The sequence below is a fragment of the Sus scrofa genome, chromosome 16 (assembly GCF_000003025.6).
Source record: "Sus scrofa isolate TJ Tabasco breed Duroc chromosome 16, Sscrofa11.1, whole genome shotgun sequence".
Taxonomy (NCBI): Eukaryota; Metazoa; Chordata; class Mammalia; order Artiodactyla; family Suidae; genus Sus; species Sus scrofa.
In genome coordinates, this window is record NC_010458.4 from 76,207,715 (window position 1) to 76,224,061 (window position 16,347).

The following is a 16,347-nucleotide window of genomic DNA, read 5'->3' on the forward strand; positions in this document are numbered from 1 at the left end:
TCAATGAATCGTACTAAACTCTTCCTTCTGGCCTCTTTAAACCCGTGCATGTTCTGTTGACAATTCGTCCACATTCTTGCTTGGACAGGTAGTTTGAACACGCCTTTTCACGACTGGGTAGCAATGCATCATATGGACAGACCACAGTTTGTCCCCCTCCCTCATGGAGAGACATCTGGGTTAGTTCCAGCTTTAGGCTGTAACGAATAATGCTGCTGTGGCCATCCCCGTACAAGGCTTGGTGGACAGATATTTGACCTCCCTTGGGTACAGCAGTGGATTTATAATTTTTTTCTTGTGTTATTTTCAAGTTGGGATTCATTATTAAAAAGAACAGCGAGGTTCCAATCTTCTCTTATACCCAAAAAAGACTGAAATTTAGTTGGTTCTTTAAAGACTAGGTAAAATTTCAAGTGGAATCTACACATGCTTCTCATATATTAAATTTTGAATCACCTTTTGAACATTTTATAACCGAAAACAATTGGTTTATTCAGGTGTTCTCACCTTAAAACCAGTTCTGACCCTGTTTATGCTGCTGAGCAATCCTCCGAGGCTCCTGGGCCGAGGCCAGAAGGCTCCGGGCAGGGCTCTCCTCTCCCTCTCCCGGCACCTCCACTCCCGTCCTCTCTCGCCCTCTGCAGTCCGGACTTGGCCTGTCTCTTTTTCATTAATCTGAACTGTTATCTCTTCAGTAGGATTTTTAAAGGCATTTTTTTGTTTTTTACTTACCATTATTACCTTTTAAACTATGTTCTTTTTCTCTAAGATTCCTTCTCAAAGTTTTAATTTTTAAGATGATTATCAGGCAGCTTTATTTATTACTTGTTTAGTAACGAAGACTCTTAAACCATCTCAATGAGTGTAAGTTTTCCAAAAACGAGGGCTCTTTGGAATAAAGGGTTTTCCTTCCGATGATTTTTTAAAAAGAACGCTGATTTTACTTTTGAGTTTCTATTTGGTTGCAGATTGCCCATGACTGTGCATCTAAATCTCCAGGGCATTTTTATGGAATCTTTTAATTATTTATGTCTAATTTTACTGAATTATTGCCAGAGAATCTTGGGTGTAGAGTTTTTAGTTTTTAAAGATTAAGGTTTTCATGTAGTCAAATTCATGACTGGTTTTTGCAAATGTCAAGACATGAAAAAAATACACAGTGTTCATTCAAGGTGGCTTTTTATATTATTGAAATCCACTATCTTTTTACTGATTTTTGTGTATTACATCTACTGAATTATTTGACAGAACTTGGAAGTTTTGGACTATAATGGCACCCCCCCAGCAGGATTCCTCATTTTTTTATAGCTCTGATTTTTTATTTTTATTTGCTATGATACAGGCTAAATAAATTACAGTTATTAACATGCTTCGTAAATGCTGTCTTTTGTCATCAAATCCTATCTGGCTGCATTCTGATCAGGCCAAAGGCGAAGGCTTAGGGCCCACGCAGGGCAGGACAGGGCAGTGGTGGCCGCGCAGGTGCCCTCGGGGGTGGGGATGTGTGTGTGGAGGCAGGAGGGCTCCTCTGACCGCTACGTGACTGCCTGGCCTCTGACGGCAGAGGCATTCTGGTCTGTCCATGGTGGATTGATGAAGAAGTGACTGCAGACTCGCTTTTTAATGTTTCCCCGACATTTGTCCACCAACAAATGTTTTTTCTTTTTATAAGAAAAGAGGCTAATGAATATTAATAAAAAAGGACTAAATTCAGGAAAGCAAACTGTCATATAAAATTCTACTATATGCATAAGCCAGAATTTTTTTTAAAAGAGGAAAGTTATACATCATTTAAAGAAGAGCAGAGCAAAATAAAAGTTAGTCCCTCGCTGACCTCAATACCTCACTCTTAAAGTTTACCACTAATAACTCAGCATCCAGAGTCTCACCAGAGAAAATGTACGAAGAAGAAACACCAATTGAGGAACAATTTTAGTACATCAGTCACTAAAGAAAATAAAATAATGAAAGAAACCACAGCACACAGCACTTAGGACAGAGACAAACTCCATCAACTGGGAAGAAAAATGCAAAATATCAGATTCAGAAAAGTCACCACAGCAAAGAATGGAGACACCAATCTTTCGCCCGAAGGACCCGCTTAGGAAGCCAACGACTGGTACCTCTTCCGAGCCCTTACGTGCATGCGTCTGTGCGTGTGAGCGTGTGTATGATTCCATCCGCCTTAAGGCAGGACGCAAACTCTGTGCGTTCACACAGTACGCAGGTCTTCGCTTCCCCCAAAGCGTCTCCTGCATCCTTGACGCACAGGCGCAGACTAAATGGCTATTTGAAAGGATCCAACAGGAAGAAGCCCATCTCTGAAAGGTTCATCTCCTCGCATCAGAGCACATGCCAACACCTGTGCGACATCTCGAGGCAGCATCACGGGAAACACGGGGGAGCCTCACCTTCTCCCAGCTGAGGAACGCTCGCAGGCAGTTCAGGACCTCCCCGCGGGCGCGCTGCCGGGCCACCAACTGCATGGCCTGGTTAATCGCCGACGGTGAGATGAACACGTCGTGCCACATGTTGGCGATGAACAACGTCAGTTTTTCAGACTCTGGAAAATCTGCGAGACAGAGAGCAAGACAACAACCTGTACGTCTGGTCAAGAGCGCAAATGACAGACGGCAGATCTCCCGGAACGATTCCCCCCCGCGCGCGCGGGGCAAGGCCGCCTGCAGCTCAAAGGTGGGAGCCTGGGGAGGCCGGGCCTCCGTTATTTCAACTCGGCCTCCACCCCCCCGCCCCCCAGCCAACCTGTCCCTCAGCAAAAGCTCTTTCATCCAATCTGCAACACAGCGCAGGGCACACACCCCCCCAGAAAGAGCAAGAAAGGCCAGCTGGAGAAGAAAAGGAAGCCTCCCCTCTCTTCCCAGACACCCCCGCTGAAAGGCACGTGCCCCCCAGCCCCGGGCAGTGCTCTAGGCACTCGCAGGACGGAACTCACTGGAAGCACGGGAGGCTTTCCCTGGGAAGGGATGTTTCTAATAAATTATGACAGATAGGCCGTTTCTGGGAAATACCTTTTCTAGCACCATGCTCATCTTTTCTGTTTACTCGACTTAATCAAGGTATAACTTACGTACGATAAAATGCCCTCTTTTAAAGCTGACAGCTGTGGGATCGGACGCATGAACCCGCCCAGGCCCCCCACCGCGGTCAACAGAGAGGACACCTCCACCAGCTCCACGCCACGGCCCGACCTGCCGGTGAAGCCCTTCATTCCAGACACGGCCAGGCCCGCGCTGCGTCCGCCTTCTCTCCGCGTCCCCCGGGGAAGGGCCTGGGCGAGCGCGTCCTCTTTTCCGACTCCCCGCAGCCCCTCCTCTGCCTGCCTGAGTCGCGGCCACTGCCAGACACACCTCGCTTGACGTTCACGCCGCCGCTGACGGATGAGTTTCCAGTTAGGCCATCACGAGTTAGGCTGTGAGGACCTGCGAACTCGTCTATTTGAGACTATGCCTCTTTCTATTGGGCAGAAGTACCTATGGGGGAAATTTCTGTGCCATCTATAAATTAGCATTTCATTTTATAAGACACTGCCAAAATGTTTTGCAACTGATTCTATCATCAACACAAAGATGTCTGTTCTGTTTTTGTTTTTGTTTTGTTTTTTGTCTTTTTGTCATTTCTTGGGCCGCACCCACAGCATATGGAGGTTCCCAGGCTAGGGGTCTAATCAGAGCTGTAGCCGCCGGCCTACACCAGAGCCACAGCAACGCCAGATCCGAGCCATGTCTGCAACCTACACCACAGCTCACGGCAACGCCGGATCGTTAACCCACTGAGCAAGGCCAGGGATCGAACCCGCAACCTCATGGCTCCTGGTCGGATTTGTTAACCACTGCGCCACGATGGGAACTCCTACATGACCGTTCTGTTTGGCCTGAAGCCCATCGTTGTGGCCTCCCCTGCACCCTTTTCTCCGACTCGGCAGTGTGTTTAGAGGGTAACTCAGGGTGCACCCTCGCTGCGCCATCTGGAGCCGTTCCTTTGAAAACCCTGTGTCCGTGTGGGTTTCCTCCCTCCTGTGCCAGGGCTTCCCAGGCTGGCCCTCTGCTGGAACTCTCTCCCTCCGCCTTCTCTTCTCCTGGCATCTAAGTTCAAAAGTCACGCTGACGAGGAAAGTTTCCCAAACCCCGACACCCCCTCTGCCCACCCCTCCCGGCACCACGCACTCGGTGAGCAGACGCTCAGGAGCGCACACAACACAGCTCCCCGGAGGGAGGATGTAGTGGGAACCAGACAATGTCCCTGTGCCTGCAGAGCACGCGATCCAGCGGAGGAGAGGGCAAACGAGAAGGCTGCCGAGGCACTGGAGGGAGGGTAAGTGCCAGCAAGCCACGCGGCGGAGAACGAGGGGGGCCGGATGCCCGGGGAGGGCCTGAAGGAACAGCGCGACCACCGCAGAGCAGAGGAGACGCTCCCACCCCCAGAACCTGCTGCAGGGAGCCCCGGCCGGGGGGACGCGCAGTCCCTGTCGCCTCCCCGCACCCATGATGTCCTTATCACGTGTCGGCTCCACCCAGACCGTCTTTCTCGGGATCTGGTCTCCAAGGCCCTGACACTCACGGGCACCTGCAACTCTCTGCCCCCGTCGGCGCCTGGGAGGATGAAGCATTGGAGCCGGCCGCGAACACAGCCCCCCACTCACCACTCTGCAACTACCCTGGTTTAGAAGACCCCTAACCGACGGTGACAGCAAGTACCAACCTCGGCGAGACCCCTGATGTCGGGGGAAGTTGTATCTGTGCGTCATCCCTCTGGTCACCAGGACTTCCCGGTGGTGGGGACGCGGGAACCCTCTCGGCCCCATCGGCAGACACACGCGGCAGCCGTGAAGGGCAGCCCGCCGTGCCATCCCGCCCGGAAGCTCCTCCTCACGAGCCCAGGACGCCGCCTTTGCGCTTCTGCCCTTTCCGGGCAGTGACCCGGCAGAGGGGTCTGTCACCTGAAGAGGATCCCCTCGCCTGGGCCTGGAGGAGCTGCATGAGGAAAACCGCCCACGCGCAGGGACGAGAGCCACTTTCACACGCGAGGAGAGACGTGCGCGCGGATGTACGTCAACGCCAGGGAACAGCGGGACGGCTGAGGCCCTGCGCGCCCGCCGGGGAGCGCACGCAGCGACGTGCCTTTGAAGGACAGACGGCGACAGACAACCGAGCTGCAAATCCGGATGCGAGTGCAGTCAGGGGAACCAGGGCAACGCAGGCCAGGCGACCACAGGACGGCTCCCCGGCCCCCGCCCCGCAGCCGCCGCAGAGGCGAAGCGGGAGCTGTGCCCGCGACGTACCTTCCTTCAGCAGGCTGTAGCAGAACAGGCGCGCCCTCTCCAGGTCCCCCAGCTGGCGACACACGCCCACGTACACCCTGCACAGGGCGTGGATGTAGCTGCGCTCCACGGACGCCTTCTGAAGTTTTAGTTCTGAGAGAATAGAGTGCAGCAGGCCCTCTGCTAAATGCTGGAGGGGGAAAACAAAGGAGAAGGCAATGTAGCTGACACTGAGCCTGAGCCTCCCGCAGAACAGCAAAGTGACAAAATCCAGTGTCTCTTGGGAAGCTGGAAAAACACAACGGGCACTGCCTCCGAAGGTAGAGGCCAGCAGCCGGCGGGGTGGGGTGGTGTCACAGGAGGTCTTTAGCCGGGAAGCCGTGGGGCGCAGGGGGGGAAGAGGGCCCACACCGCCGGCTGCCTGCCATCGCTACCTCCACGCCACAGACTGTAATTTGTTGGGTTCTACTAAAATAATCTGTGTGTGTAGTAAATCCACTCTAACTCTACTCCCGTTCTTGTTTGTTGAACTGCACTGTACTCTACACATTTTCTGTTTAGATCTGAAAATACTGGGTAATGTTTTCCTTGCTCAAGAAAAGCAGCCTTAAAGAATTTAGTCACTTGAAAAGAAACATCTTCTCAAAACTACCTGTCCTGCTCTTCATGCTTTCTGAAACACAATCTAAGAACAATATATATTTCCATAACTGTAGTTCCAAGGATGAACAAATAACCAACCAGGCATAACCCATGGGGTGCTGGACGCTGTCCACAGTGTCAACAGGGGTATCGGAGAATAAAAACCAAAGAAGGTTCTAATAAACCACACAGGTAAATCCCCACAACAGCCCCCCACCGGCCTTGAAACTCAGCATCTGCTCCTGTCTGACTGGTGATGTACAGTACTGGGGGGGGGGACAACGCCGACACCCCCACACACTATCTTTCTCATCCCAAAGCTCCCAGATGTGTATGAAATACTATTCACGGAAAACAAGGGAAAAAAAAGGCTCACTGTTACATTGCAATTTGATGCTCTGAAGTAACTCATTTTGAGCCTTTAAACATGCCAGACTCAATGGGAAATACGCAATTTAAGTCCAGACAAACACCTGTTCCTTTAAAATTTTATTTGATGAATGAAACTCAGCAAATCTCCAAGTCCTATCACCTCTCAGACGTGTGCAACGCTGGCTGGAGCTAGTGCAGGCCAGGGGTCCACCTCTGAGATGACAGGTGTGCCGAGGGCCCCCACCACTTTGCCAACAGGAGCACCTGGGCCCCAGGACCCCCCACCCTAAGGCTGCAGGGCAAGCCAGCCACGTACCTTTTTCGTTGTGCTAAACTCATAAACGACTTCTTTCTCTTGATCTCTCATCACGGGCTTTTTGGAGATATTTCCCACATACACGTGGCTGCGAATGACGGGCAGCAGGTCGAAGGAGGCCTCTGCGATCCTCTTCAGGGCGTCGACCATGGCTCTGTCCTGGGACTCCACGGTCTCTTTGGGGCTGGGAGGCGTCTGGGGGAGGGTGCCGGCGGCCGGAAGGGGACTGCCCTCCTCCTCCGTCCTGGCAGCTTCAGCCTGAGGGACGCTCCTCCGGAGGCTCCTGCCCAGCGCTTCGGCGGGGGGCACTGGCTCCGGGGACTCGCTGTCCAGGCGCAGCCTCTTGGCGCCCCGGGGCGGGCCGGCCGCCAGCGGCCTCTTCCCCGCCGAGTCGGGCCGGGGCCCCAGATCCCTGGCCTTATCCTGCCCGTCCCCTGCGGCGCTGCCGCCGGCTTTCACGAAGGCCGTGGAGGCCGAGGTGATGGCTTTGAAGCCTGTCGCTGGGCACACGGGCCCCGGCCGCGTCTTCCCGTCGGGCGGGGCGCGGGCGAGCTGCAGGTTCCCCTTGAGGATGCTGAGGGTGCGGGCCCTGGCGGACAGCTCCGGGTACATGGTGTCCAGGATCTTCACCGAGTTCTCCTGCGGCGCCGCCACCGCGGGCTGGGCAGGCGTGAGGCGGGGCAGCCGGCCGGGCACCGGGAGCGCGTGCTTCGGGGTGGCCGCGCAGAACTGCAGAGGCGACGACAGGACCCGCTCACTGGCGGGCGCGGCGGGCGGGGACGGGCAAGGAGAGGGCTGCCCCGGCTCCTCCGGCAAGGGTGACATCATCGCGGGCACCGGGAGGTCGCAGAGCGGGGAGACGGGGGAGCCGGGGCTGGAACTGGAGACGAGCGGCGAGGCTGGCAGCGCGATGCGCGGCGGCGTGGCGACCAGGGGCGCCAGCAGAGGCGGCAGCGGCGGCCCCACCTCCTGCCGGATCTTGCTCAGCGTGTCCGCGCAGCAGTCCGCAGGTGTGGACGTGTCCGCGCTCGCCAGGATGGTCTGCGTGGGGTTCCTCTGGGTTCTCGGGGTGCCTCTTTCCCCCGGAAATGATGGAGACGCTTCCCCCTGAGGAGCTTCGACTTTGCCCGATGCTGGGGTCTTCGCTGCTTTGCTGGCCTGATCTCTGTTTGAAATCTTCGATCGGTTCTTGGCTTTGCCAAAGGGCTCTAGTTTGGAGTTGTAGTAAGTGTGATCGGAGGGAACAGTCTGCGACTCAAAGTTCTGATCGTATATCTCAGAACTGATCCTCACGCTGGGTTTAACAGGCCTGTTCCGCAGACGACTTTTATCAAAGTTAGCGCTCTGACCACTGCTCGCAGCGTCCTCCTGGGTACCTGCCACCTGACTGCCAGCCTGGGGCTCCTGAAAAGCAGCCCCGGTCTCCGGGGACGTCTCTGCAGAAGGAACGGAAAGGAAACCAGCTCCCAGCCCTTCTGGATCCGGGGACACAGGGGCGTCGTCAGAGGCGTCACACAGGATCACCTGGTCCACGCTGGGCATGAGGGCCACCCCGTTGATGATGGTCCAGTTGTCCCCTTTCTCGATGACGAGATTTTGATCCTTATTTATCAGCACACTGATGACTTCCGAGGTCACGGTAGAGATCTGACACTGAAAGGTCATTTCCCCCGGCCCGGCCCCCGTGTCCGCGCACAGGCATTCCGCCGGTGGGGCCTCCTCCCCGCTGGCCGCTGGCCCGACCGCATCCACGGGGGTCTTGGAGCTGCTCCGAGCGGTCTCATGGTCGGACTCCCCGCCAGTGTCCGAGCCGACCGTGGGCAGGGGTGGATCTGAGGGCGGAGAGGAGGGGCTGGTCGTCTCGGGAGGGGGGACTGGCTCTTCCGCACGCCCTGCTGCCGCGCTGTCGTGCACAGTCAAGAGCAGCAAGTCATCAGCGCCTTTCCCCCCGGCCTCCTCCTGCCTGGGCTGCAGCTCCTGGCCGATCCTGGTCAGCGCCTCGGAGAGCGTATCCAGGGAGCACTGAGCAAGCGCGGCCGAGCCCCGTAAAGGACAGTCCTCTTCCTCTGAGTCCACCCACTCTTCAGAGGTGTCAAGTGTTTCTTCCTCGCAGAGCTGCTTTCTGTATTTTTCTTCTGATGGCTCACTTGGCTTTACGTCCGTGTTCCTTCCTTTGCTTCGGGTGCCTTTGCTGGAACATTCTGAGACAGAGTCCCCTGAACTGTAATCTCTCAGCTGACAACTTTCAAGAAAGGTGACGACCTCGGACGTGGAGAGCCGGTCTGCCTCGGAGGGCGTGCTGATGCTGCAGGCGCGCAGGGCTGAGGTCAGGTGCCCCACCTCCTCGGACGGCCTGCGCTGGGCCGCCCCTGCACCCGCAGCTCCCCGATCTCTTCCAGAGGCATCGTCGCCCGCACGATGCGGGCCGCTCTCCAGCGCAGCCAAGGGCTCGTTCTCGCCCTCGCTGCAGCTCGGTGCCTCACTCTCTTCCACCTCAGGGTCACCACCCCCTGCCTCGCGGATGCCGCTGTAACAGTACAGGGTGCCAGAAAGGCTACTCTGCGGGGCGGCGTGCTCCTCCGTGTCTGCTCTGCCCAACGCTGGTGAAGAAGTGGGCCCCAAGGTGCCCAGACCTTCAGAAGAGGCGGGACCAAGAGCTGGAGATGGCAGCTGCAGATGTGGGTTCGGGCCCTTCGGTATCACAGGCAGGCCCTCTGAAATGGCCAGGGCCTCCCCGGCTGACCTGACCACATCTCCACAGGGTGTTTCTTTAGCAGGAAGACCCCTGGGCAGTGGCACCTCTGGGGCTGGACGACGTGTGTCCACACCCAACCCGGGCGAGTCCAGGTCTGTGGCCTGAAGACACGGGGTCTGCATCTGCGTCTCTTCCCGTGCTGTGGCTTCTGTCACCACGTCTTGTTTGGGGACTGGGACGTTCTGGGAAAAGACAGACAATTTGCCATTTGTGGGGCCACGGGAATTTTCCGCTGGTGAATCAAAATCTAACCTCCTCCCCGAGGTGGGCGCTCTGGGGCCGGCCCCCCGTGGAGCCGGCGGCTCCCGGGCCCTCTGTGCTGGGTGCTCTCTTTCTCCACATCCTGCTCCAGAAGCCGCTCCAGGCCCGCTGGTCACGTCTGCCACTGAGGGAGGCTCAGGCCCAGCGGGCCTGGGGGGCCCCCAGCGAGTGCTCTGCGTGGCTTCAGGCCGGGCCTGCTTGGTGATAACCGACACCTGGTTAGGCAGCAAGGACACCGTGGCCCTGGACCCCCCAGGCCTGTCACCCTCGCCGGCACGTTCAGGCTTGGATGCCGACTCTGTCCTTTCCGAGGATGGTGTGGCCTTGTGTGACGGATGGCCAGTCTCGTGTTCTGGTTCGGGTCTGGCTCCTCGGCTCTCCTCACCGCCCCACTGAAACAAAGCGCTACGGTGCCACCACATGCTTTTAGCAAAGCCAACGCCATTCCTGACCAAGCCCGACTGCGGCCCTGCCGACAATGTGAGGTCTGACCTGCTTGGCACCTGCCTCTCACCCAGCCTGTCCCCCGTGGCTCTCGGGACTACCAGCTGTGGGAGTGAGCAGCCATCTGCACTGGCTTTCGCGAGTGTCCTCCACCCCAGCCCGCTGTTCCTCTGACCGTTAGAGTCACGTGCCCCCGCCCCCGGGCTCAAAGCCAGTGAGCCGCTCTCCAGGTGGCTGTCCCCTATGGGACGCTGCGGGGACTCGGCATGTACAGCCAGCAGGTTGAACGTGGTGGCTTGTACTTTGTGTTGCGAGCGCAGCAGCTGGGAAGGGCCTCCTTCAGCAGGCATATGAGTATCTTCGTCATCCTCCAGCCCAGGGGGAGACGGGGGGTGGCTGCAGAGAGAGGAGGCTGCCGAGGCCGAGGAGGATGACAACACGTCCTCAGGGCTGAGCCCTGCTGCCACCGCTGCGGCCCCCACTACTCCCTGCACAGGGGGCTCTCCTGAAATGAGACCTGGCGTGCCTTCTCTCTCCTTCTCCAAGTCTCTAGATGGTCCCTGCAAATGGCCAGAAAGTGACAGACCACCTGATTCAGAAGTGACCCCATCAGCCAGCGCCCCCCTGGTCAGCTCTGACCCGAGTGACCCCATCACTCTGGATCCCGGGGTCTGTCCTTCAGAAGCACTGGGCTCATGCGGCGGTCGAGGGCCAAGGTGGGGAGGACGTGAGTCAGATGTGCCCAAGGCCGGGGCCTCCCCACGAGCCAGGCTGCCCAGGGGTTCAGGACGTGGCTTCTCCGTGGGCACTGCCCTGTCCGCATCCCTGACCGCTCTCTGCCTTCGCGCCTCATCCAAAATGCCCTTCTCTGTGTCGCTCAGCAACTCGGATGACAACGTCCAGGATGTCTCACGAGCGAAGGAGAGTGTGGCCGAAGGCTCTGTCAGTGCTGCTGTGAATGTCCCAAACCCAACCGTGGTCACTTTGCTGACCTCCAGGGCGCTGAGAGCCTGGGCGGCTTCCTGCGGTTTCGGCTTTTCTTCCCATGTCCACCTCCTTTCCTGTTTCCAGATGAGCTAAAACCGTCCCGGGATGCGGGCGTGTCACCCTCTGAGACAGACTCAGAATTCCTCTGCTGGACTTCATGCATTTCACTATCACTGGAATCCGTACACTCTCCAAAACAGGTTTCCTTAAAAAAAAACCAATTGTGCTCGTTAGTTAAAGACCAATTCAACCAACTCAATATAACGATCAGTTAAATGCATTAAAAACCACAGAAGTGCCCACTTCCCGAGCATCTGAGGACAGGGCGGTCTGCTCCCGGGCCGGATGGGCGCGTGGAGAACAGCTCTGCATCAGACCTGCTCACAGAAGCCGCTTCTCCCCCGAGTCCCCACTCACACCGCCTCTCCCAGGACAGAGATGCTTCCAGGTTCTTCTCCACAGGCACCCTCGGGTTAGGCCCGTCCTCTAACCTCTAGGCCCTCCCCCTCCTGGGCTCTGCCATGCGTCTCCTGGTAGCAGAAGCTTTCGGCTCCCGCTGCCCGGCCCTGTCCTCCCCCGGCCCCAAGTCACCCCTCCACGTGCCTCCGACCCAGGCCCAGAGCAGCCCCCGTCCACCCCAGGTCGGCCCTGGCTCTGCCTGTCACCCTGCAGACGTCTTTGGCCACACACTTCCTCACTGCTGGTGCTGTCCCCCTACTGTTGTCATCGAGGGTCCCACGCCCCTCCCACAAGGCCCTCCACCTGCACAGCCCTTTTCTCCTCTTCAGCTCCAGAAACCAGCCAGGACTCCCTGGGGCCCCCTCATGCCTGGAGGGAACAGCTCTGTCCCATGCCCACCAGGAGACCTAAGCTGCCCACCGTCGGCCCTGCTCCTGGCGGAGCATCCGCGCTGGCATGAACATGCTCCGACTAGAAAATCCGCCCTCGGAGTCTGGGGCACCCTGGCCTCCTGGTCTCCCTCCCCTGCTCTCTTCCTCCCCACCTCTGCCAACCACGCGCGGCACAGCTCAGCAGACAGGCTGCTCGCTCAAGCTCCGGACCTCGGCGGCCCAGTCCCTACCCCGTCAACGCCCAGGCTCCCGTGCGAACGCAGAGAGCTGCCGAGGCGCGCCTCCCCTGGCAGCGGTCTCGGCTCTGTCCCGACGCCCCCACTCCCCACCCTTCCTACTGTGACCAACTTCCAGGTGGAAACCCTTCGTCACGTCCACTTCCTCCTGTCCGTCGAGGCATCCCACTCCCTCAGCATGAAATGGAAAGTCCACAGGACACACGGGCTCCTGGGATCTGGTCTGCATGCATGTCCCCCACAGCGGGCCCACCTCAGTCCTGCACCCCCTCCATCCTGGGGCACCACCCCCACCTGGCCTCCCATCTACACCCCCAGCAGTGCAGGCCCCACCACGGCCTGCCCCCGATGGCCCCACCGCCACACAAGATCCAACCACGCACAGCCCTACCCAGTATCACCTCTGCGTCCCGAGTCCAGCACCGTGGCCACAACCCACCAGACACGCGGTCTGTTTCCTGCATGAAGCAAGGGACTCAAAGGACTCATCTATCCTTGAGCTGGAAAGTATACAGACCTGCTCTGTCAAGACCAACTTCCTAAGAAACTGTAAGAAACCATCGTGCAAACACACGAAAAGCTGCTGAATTCACCGTGCGCTGGCTGGTGGAGACCCAGCAACGCGTGCTAACGGGCCTGCCTGCGTGCTCTATAGGCGCACTCCCATCTCTGGAAACCCCATGCCGACAAACGCTTGTCGACGTCACTGACTTCCTATCTGCTACGCGTGGGCACGAGAGCTGAGAAAAGTCAATGAAGACAAGGCGCCTCCACAGGGACTCACACAGAGTAAGGACGCGTGGGCCCCAGGAGGAAACGAGGGCAGTCGTACACCCACGTGGACACGGAGGAGCCCAAGGGCCCGGGCAGGCCTCACCCAGCTCTCCCGCTCCTCCCCAGGCCCATCACGTCGGAGCGCCACGGCCCTTCTGAGTCTGGCTACCACAGCAGGGTGGACAACGGGGCACCTGGTACTGCAAACCCAAAGCGCCAACTCACAGGGGCGAGCGCAGGTGGTAACGGGCCCGGGCGGGGCGACGTCACGGGCGGGGGGGAGGGCACGGGGGACAGAAGAGGAGGTGGGAGCTTGAAGAAGTCCACCGCGGCCTGCAGGTCTTCATCGAAGCAAGGGTCATGATCAGAAAAGTCCATGCTGTCCTCGTCATTCCTCTGCCCTCCAGGCGCAGGATCGCGGCCCCCCTCGAGCCAGCCATCCCCGAGGGAGGCTGCTCCCCCAGGCCCCTCCCCTGCCACGTCTTTATACTCGGAGAAGTCGCCCTCTATCTCCATGGACAGTTCCGCCAGGCAGGTCTGCACAGACGAGGCCCTGAGAGGACTGCCCCCTGCTGGAGGGGCCACGCCATCCTCCCCCAGCTCCCTGGATCCGGAGTTTTCTTTGGCAGGTTCTTCTGCAGGGGGAGAAAAGTGAATTATCAACTTATTTATAATATCAAAAAACCTTTAATAAAGAACAACCTTATTCCAACAGTTCAAAATGCTTGCTGCAAGTGCAAGCAGAAACACTTTTAGGAGTTCCCTGGCAGTTCAGTGGGATAAGGATCTGGAGTTGTTATGGCAGCAGCCTGGGTCACTGCCGTGGCGTGGGTGTGACCCTAGTCCAGGAACTTCCACATGCCGTGGGAGTGGCCAAAAAAAAAAAAAAAGAAAGAAAAAGAAAAAAGAAACCTGTTAAAAGGCAATCAGTTCCCTCCTGCAGAGTATGCGCCAGCACTTGCGTAGGCTCCGCGTCAGTACGGCCCTCGACCCGCGCCGAGGAGACAGGCTGATTGGAAAGGCCTCCGTGGGCAGCCACGGCAACGGGCCTCATCCTCTTGGAAAATCCTTCCACCCAACCAGCAGCATTTGGGAGAAACAGCTTTCTGCATAAAAGCTGACAGGGAATCCTGTTCTCTCCGTCTAAAGTCAGCCTGCATCTAGCCAGCCCATAACCATACTGGCATGGTCCTCAAATTAAGGGACTCTGACCAGGTCACATAAATACTCTGCGGAGTGAGGCGACAGAAAACTACTATTCTCTTTGGGTTTTGATTTTGGTAAACGAAGGTTGGTGCTAAATGTTAGTAAAAAACCTGTGTCCTGGGAAATAACTGGAAGTAACCATCCATCATATTTAAAAGCTGCAAAACACATTTTACAGAAGGACCCGGGGCTCCTTGGAGCAGTAGCTGATTTCAGGGCTGGGGAGGGGCACATGCAAGCGGGGCCTGAACCACCTTGCTGGACCAGACGGTCAAAAGGCTCTGCGAACAGAAGGGGATACACTGAAAAGGCCCAGGAGCCACAAACTCCAGACGGCGGCGACGACCACACGTGGAGCCACGTGAGCGATAAGGTAAACAAGGCAAGCACTGAACTGCAACGCCCAGAACAAGACAAATACCTATGAGACTGCGCGGACAGGAGAAAGTGAATACAGAAGGAACTGGTGCAAAGGAACAGCTCTTCCTCACGGAAGACTCCCCGTGCATACGTGGAGGAGGAATGAGGGAAATACAAAAACCCCACTGTTAGCCAAGGGGGTGATCGAGCACACAAGACCCATCACTAGATGCTAAAATCCGTGGGCTACCGTTGGAGAGCAGCAGTATTTGCAGTGCCAAAGTACCTCCCTCAGACAATTCATCAATGACTTAGGAGGAAATACCTTTAACAGAGGAAGGGACCTCAGACAATCACTCAAAGTTAACACTTCCAGCGGTACCGCACACGGCAGGGGAGCGCCTGCCAACAACGCCCGGCCTCACCCTGATACGAGAAAACATCAGACAGGCCAACAGGCTCCCCAGCAAAGGACAGGAGACGAGGCCAGGCTGACACTGTCAGACGGGGGCGGCCAGTAAAGGAAGAATGGCTGCTAATCAACATGGGTCCTAGGACAGGAGGTGACACAAGCGGAGAAACGGTGCAACTCGGGCTTCTGCATACACCTGCCACACACGCCTTCCCCTACACCTGTCCAGATTCTGCGAACATTCCCTGATGAAAGCTGCTTTGGAAAAATTAAAAGCCAAATGCATTCGCCGAGTCCCACTGGAGGGCGTGGAGTCCTGAATGACGGAAAGCACCCGTCGTCTCGTGTGCTTCTCTCCTCTGTGGGGATGCGGAGAAACTGAGGACTAAAGGCATTCGAAGCCTGGGCTAAGCATTTCTCTCACAGGCAGGAAAGGTACTTCTGGAAGCGCCTCTCACCTGGGATACATCTGCTGCCCTCGCCAGGCAGTCTGTGAGTTGTGTTCACACAGAGCCAGAGTTCCTTCAGAAGCAGTTTCACTTTTCCTATGAAAGAGAGGAAAGATTTAAGTCATTTGGCTCAAACCACGCGAGGACAAAACATACTCCTGTGAAATCGGGATTTACTAGGGACTCAGAACACTAGAGAACTTAAACATCTCCCCAGTTCAAGTGCTGCACGCAGTTCAGCTCGCTACTGATGGAGAGAGGACTACTGGCTCCAGGGGGGATACAGGCTGCGGTCCACACACGGGTAGGACTCCAAACACCACATCTACTTGGTGTCAAAGGCCTTTATCACCTTATGGATGCGTGGGATAAATAGCTGCTGGTCTATGTGTTTCCTACACAGAGTGATGGGGGGGAGCACAGCTCTAGGGGCGACCTAAGCACTCAGGGCTCTGTGCGTGCCACAAAGAGCAGGACGGAGGTACCCCTCACCCCATGAGGTTATCAGAAAAGCCATCAGAGCTGACGTGCTGTAATTAACCTACGGATCTTCAAAGATCCTGGAAAATTCTTCAACGGCCTTAAGGGAAATGGGAGGAGACAAAAATGTGTGTGTATAAACACACGGTGGGGGGAGAGTCACACACACAGGAAGAAGCTTCGATAAGGCACGTGAACGCTTTGGAATTTTTCTCAACATTTTTCAAAGGGGTCTGAATTCCTAAAATGGTTAAGAGCCACTGGATGGAGCTGAAAGGCAAAGGGCAACTGTAACCGAGACAGGCCTAATGAAAGTCACAGAACACTGGCAACACCATACTATGGTTTTGAAGTGAATTCAACGTTAAGAACACACATTCCCCCAAACATTCCCAAACAGAATACATTCATAAAAATATATTTACAGTTTGTATCAAATATGCATAAATGACAACCCAGACTCATTAAAATTTAATTAAAAATAGCATTAGGTATTACATAACTTCAGGCCACTTCGAAGTGCT

General features: G+C 56.4%; 1 protein-coding gene across 1 annotated transcript in view; it reads right to left on the bottom strand.

Moving 5' to 3' along the window:
- The window catches only part of ICE1 (interactor of little elongation complex ELL subunit 1), a 59,009-nt gene that overhangs the window by 12,358 nt on the left and 30,304 nt on the right, over positions 1–16,347 (bottom strand). The window contains 6 exon segments of the mRNA XM_021077125.1: positions 2,412–2,572; positions 5,300–5,468; positions 6,609–11,116; positions 11,119–11,260; positions 13,142–13,551; positions 15,353–15,439. Coding sequence (XP_020932784.1) covers positions 2,412–2,572; positions 5,300–5,468; positions 6,609–11,116; positions 11,119–11,260; positions 13,142–13,551; positions 15,353–15,439 — 5,477 coding nt within the window.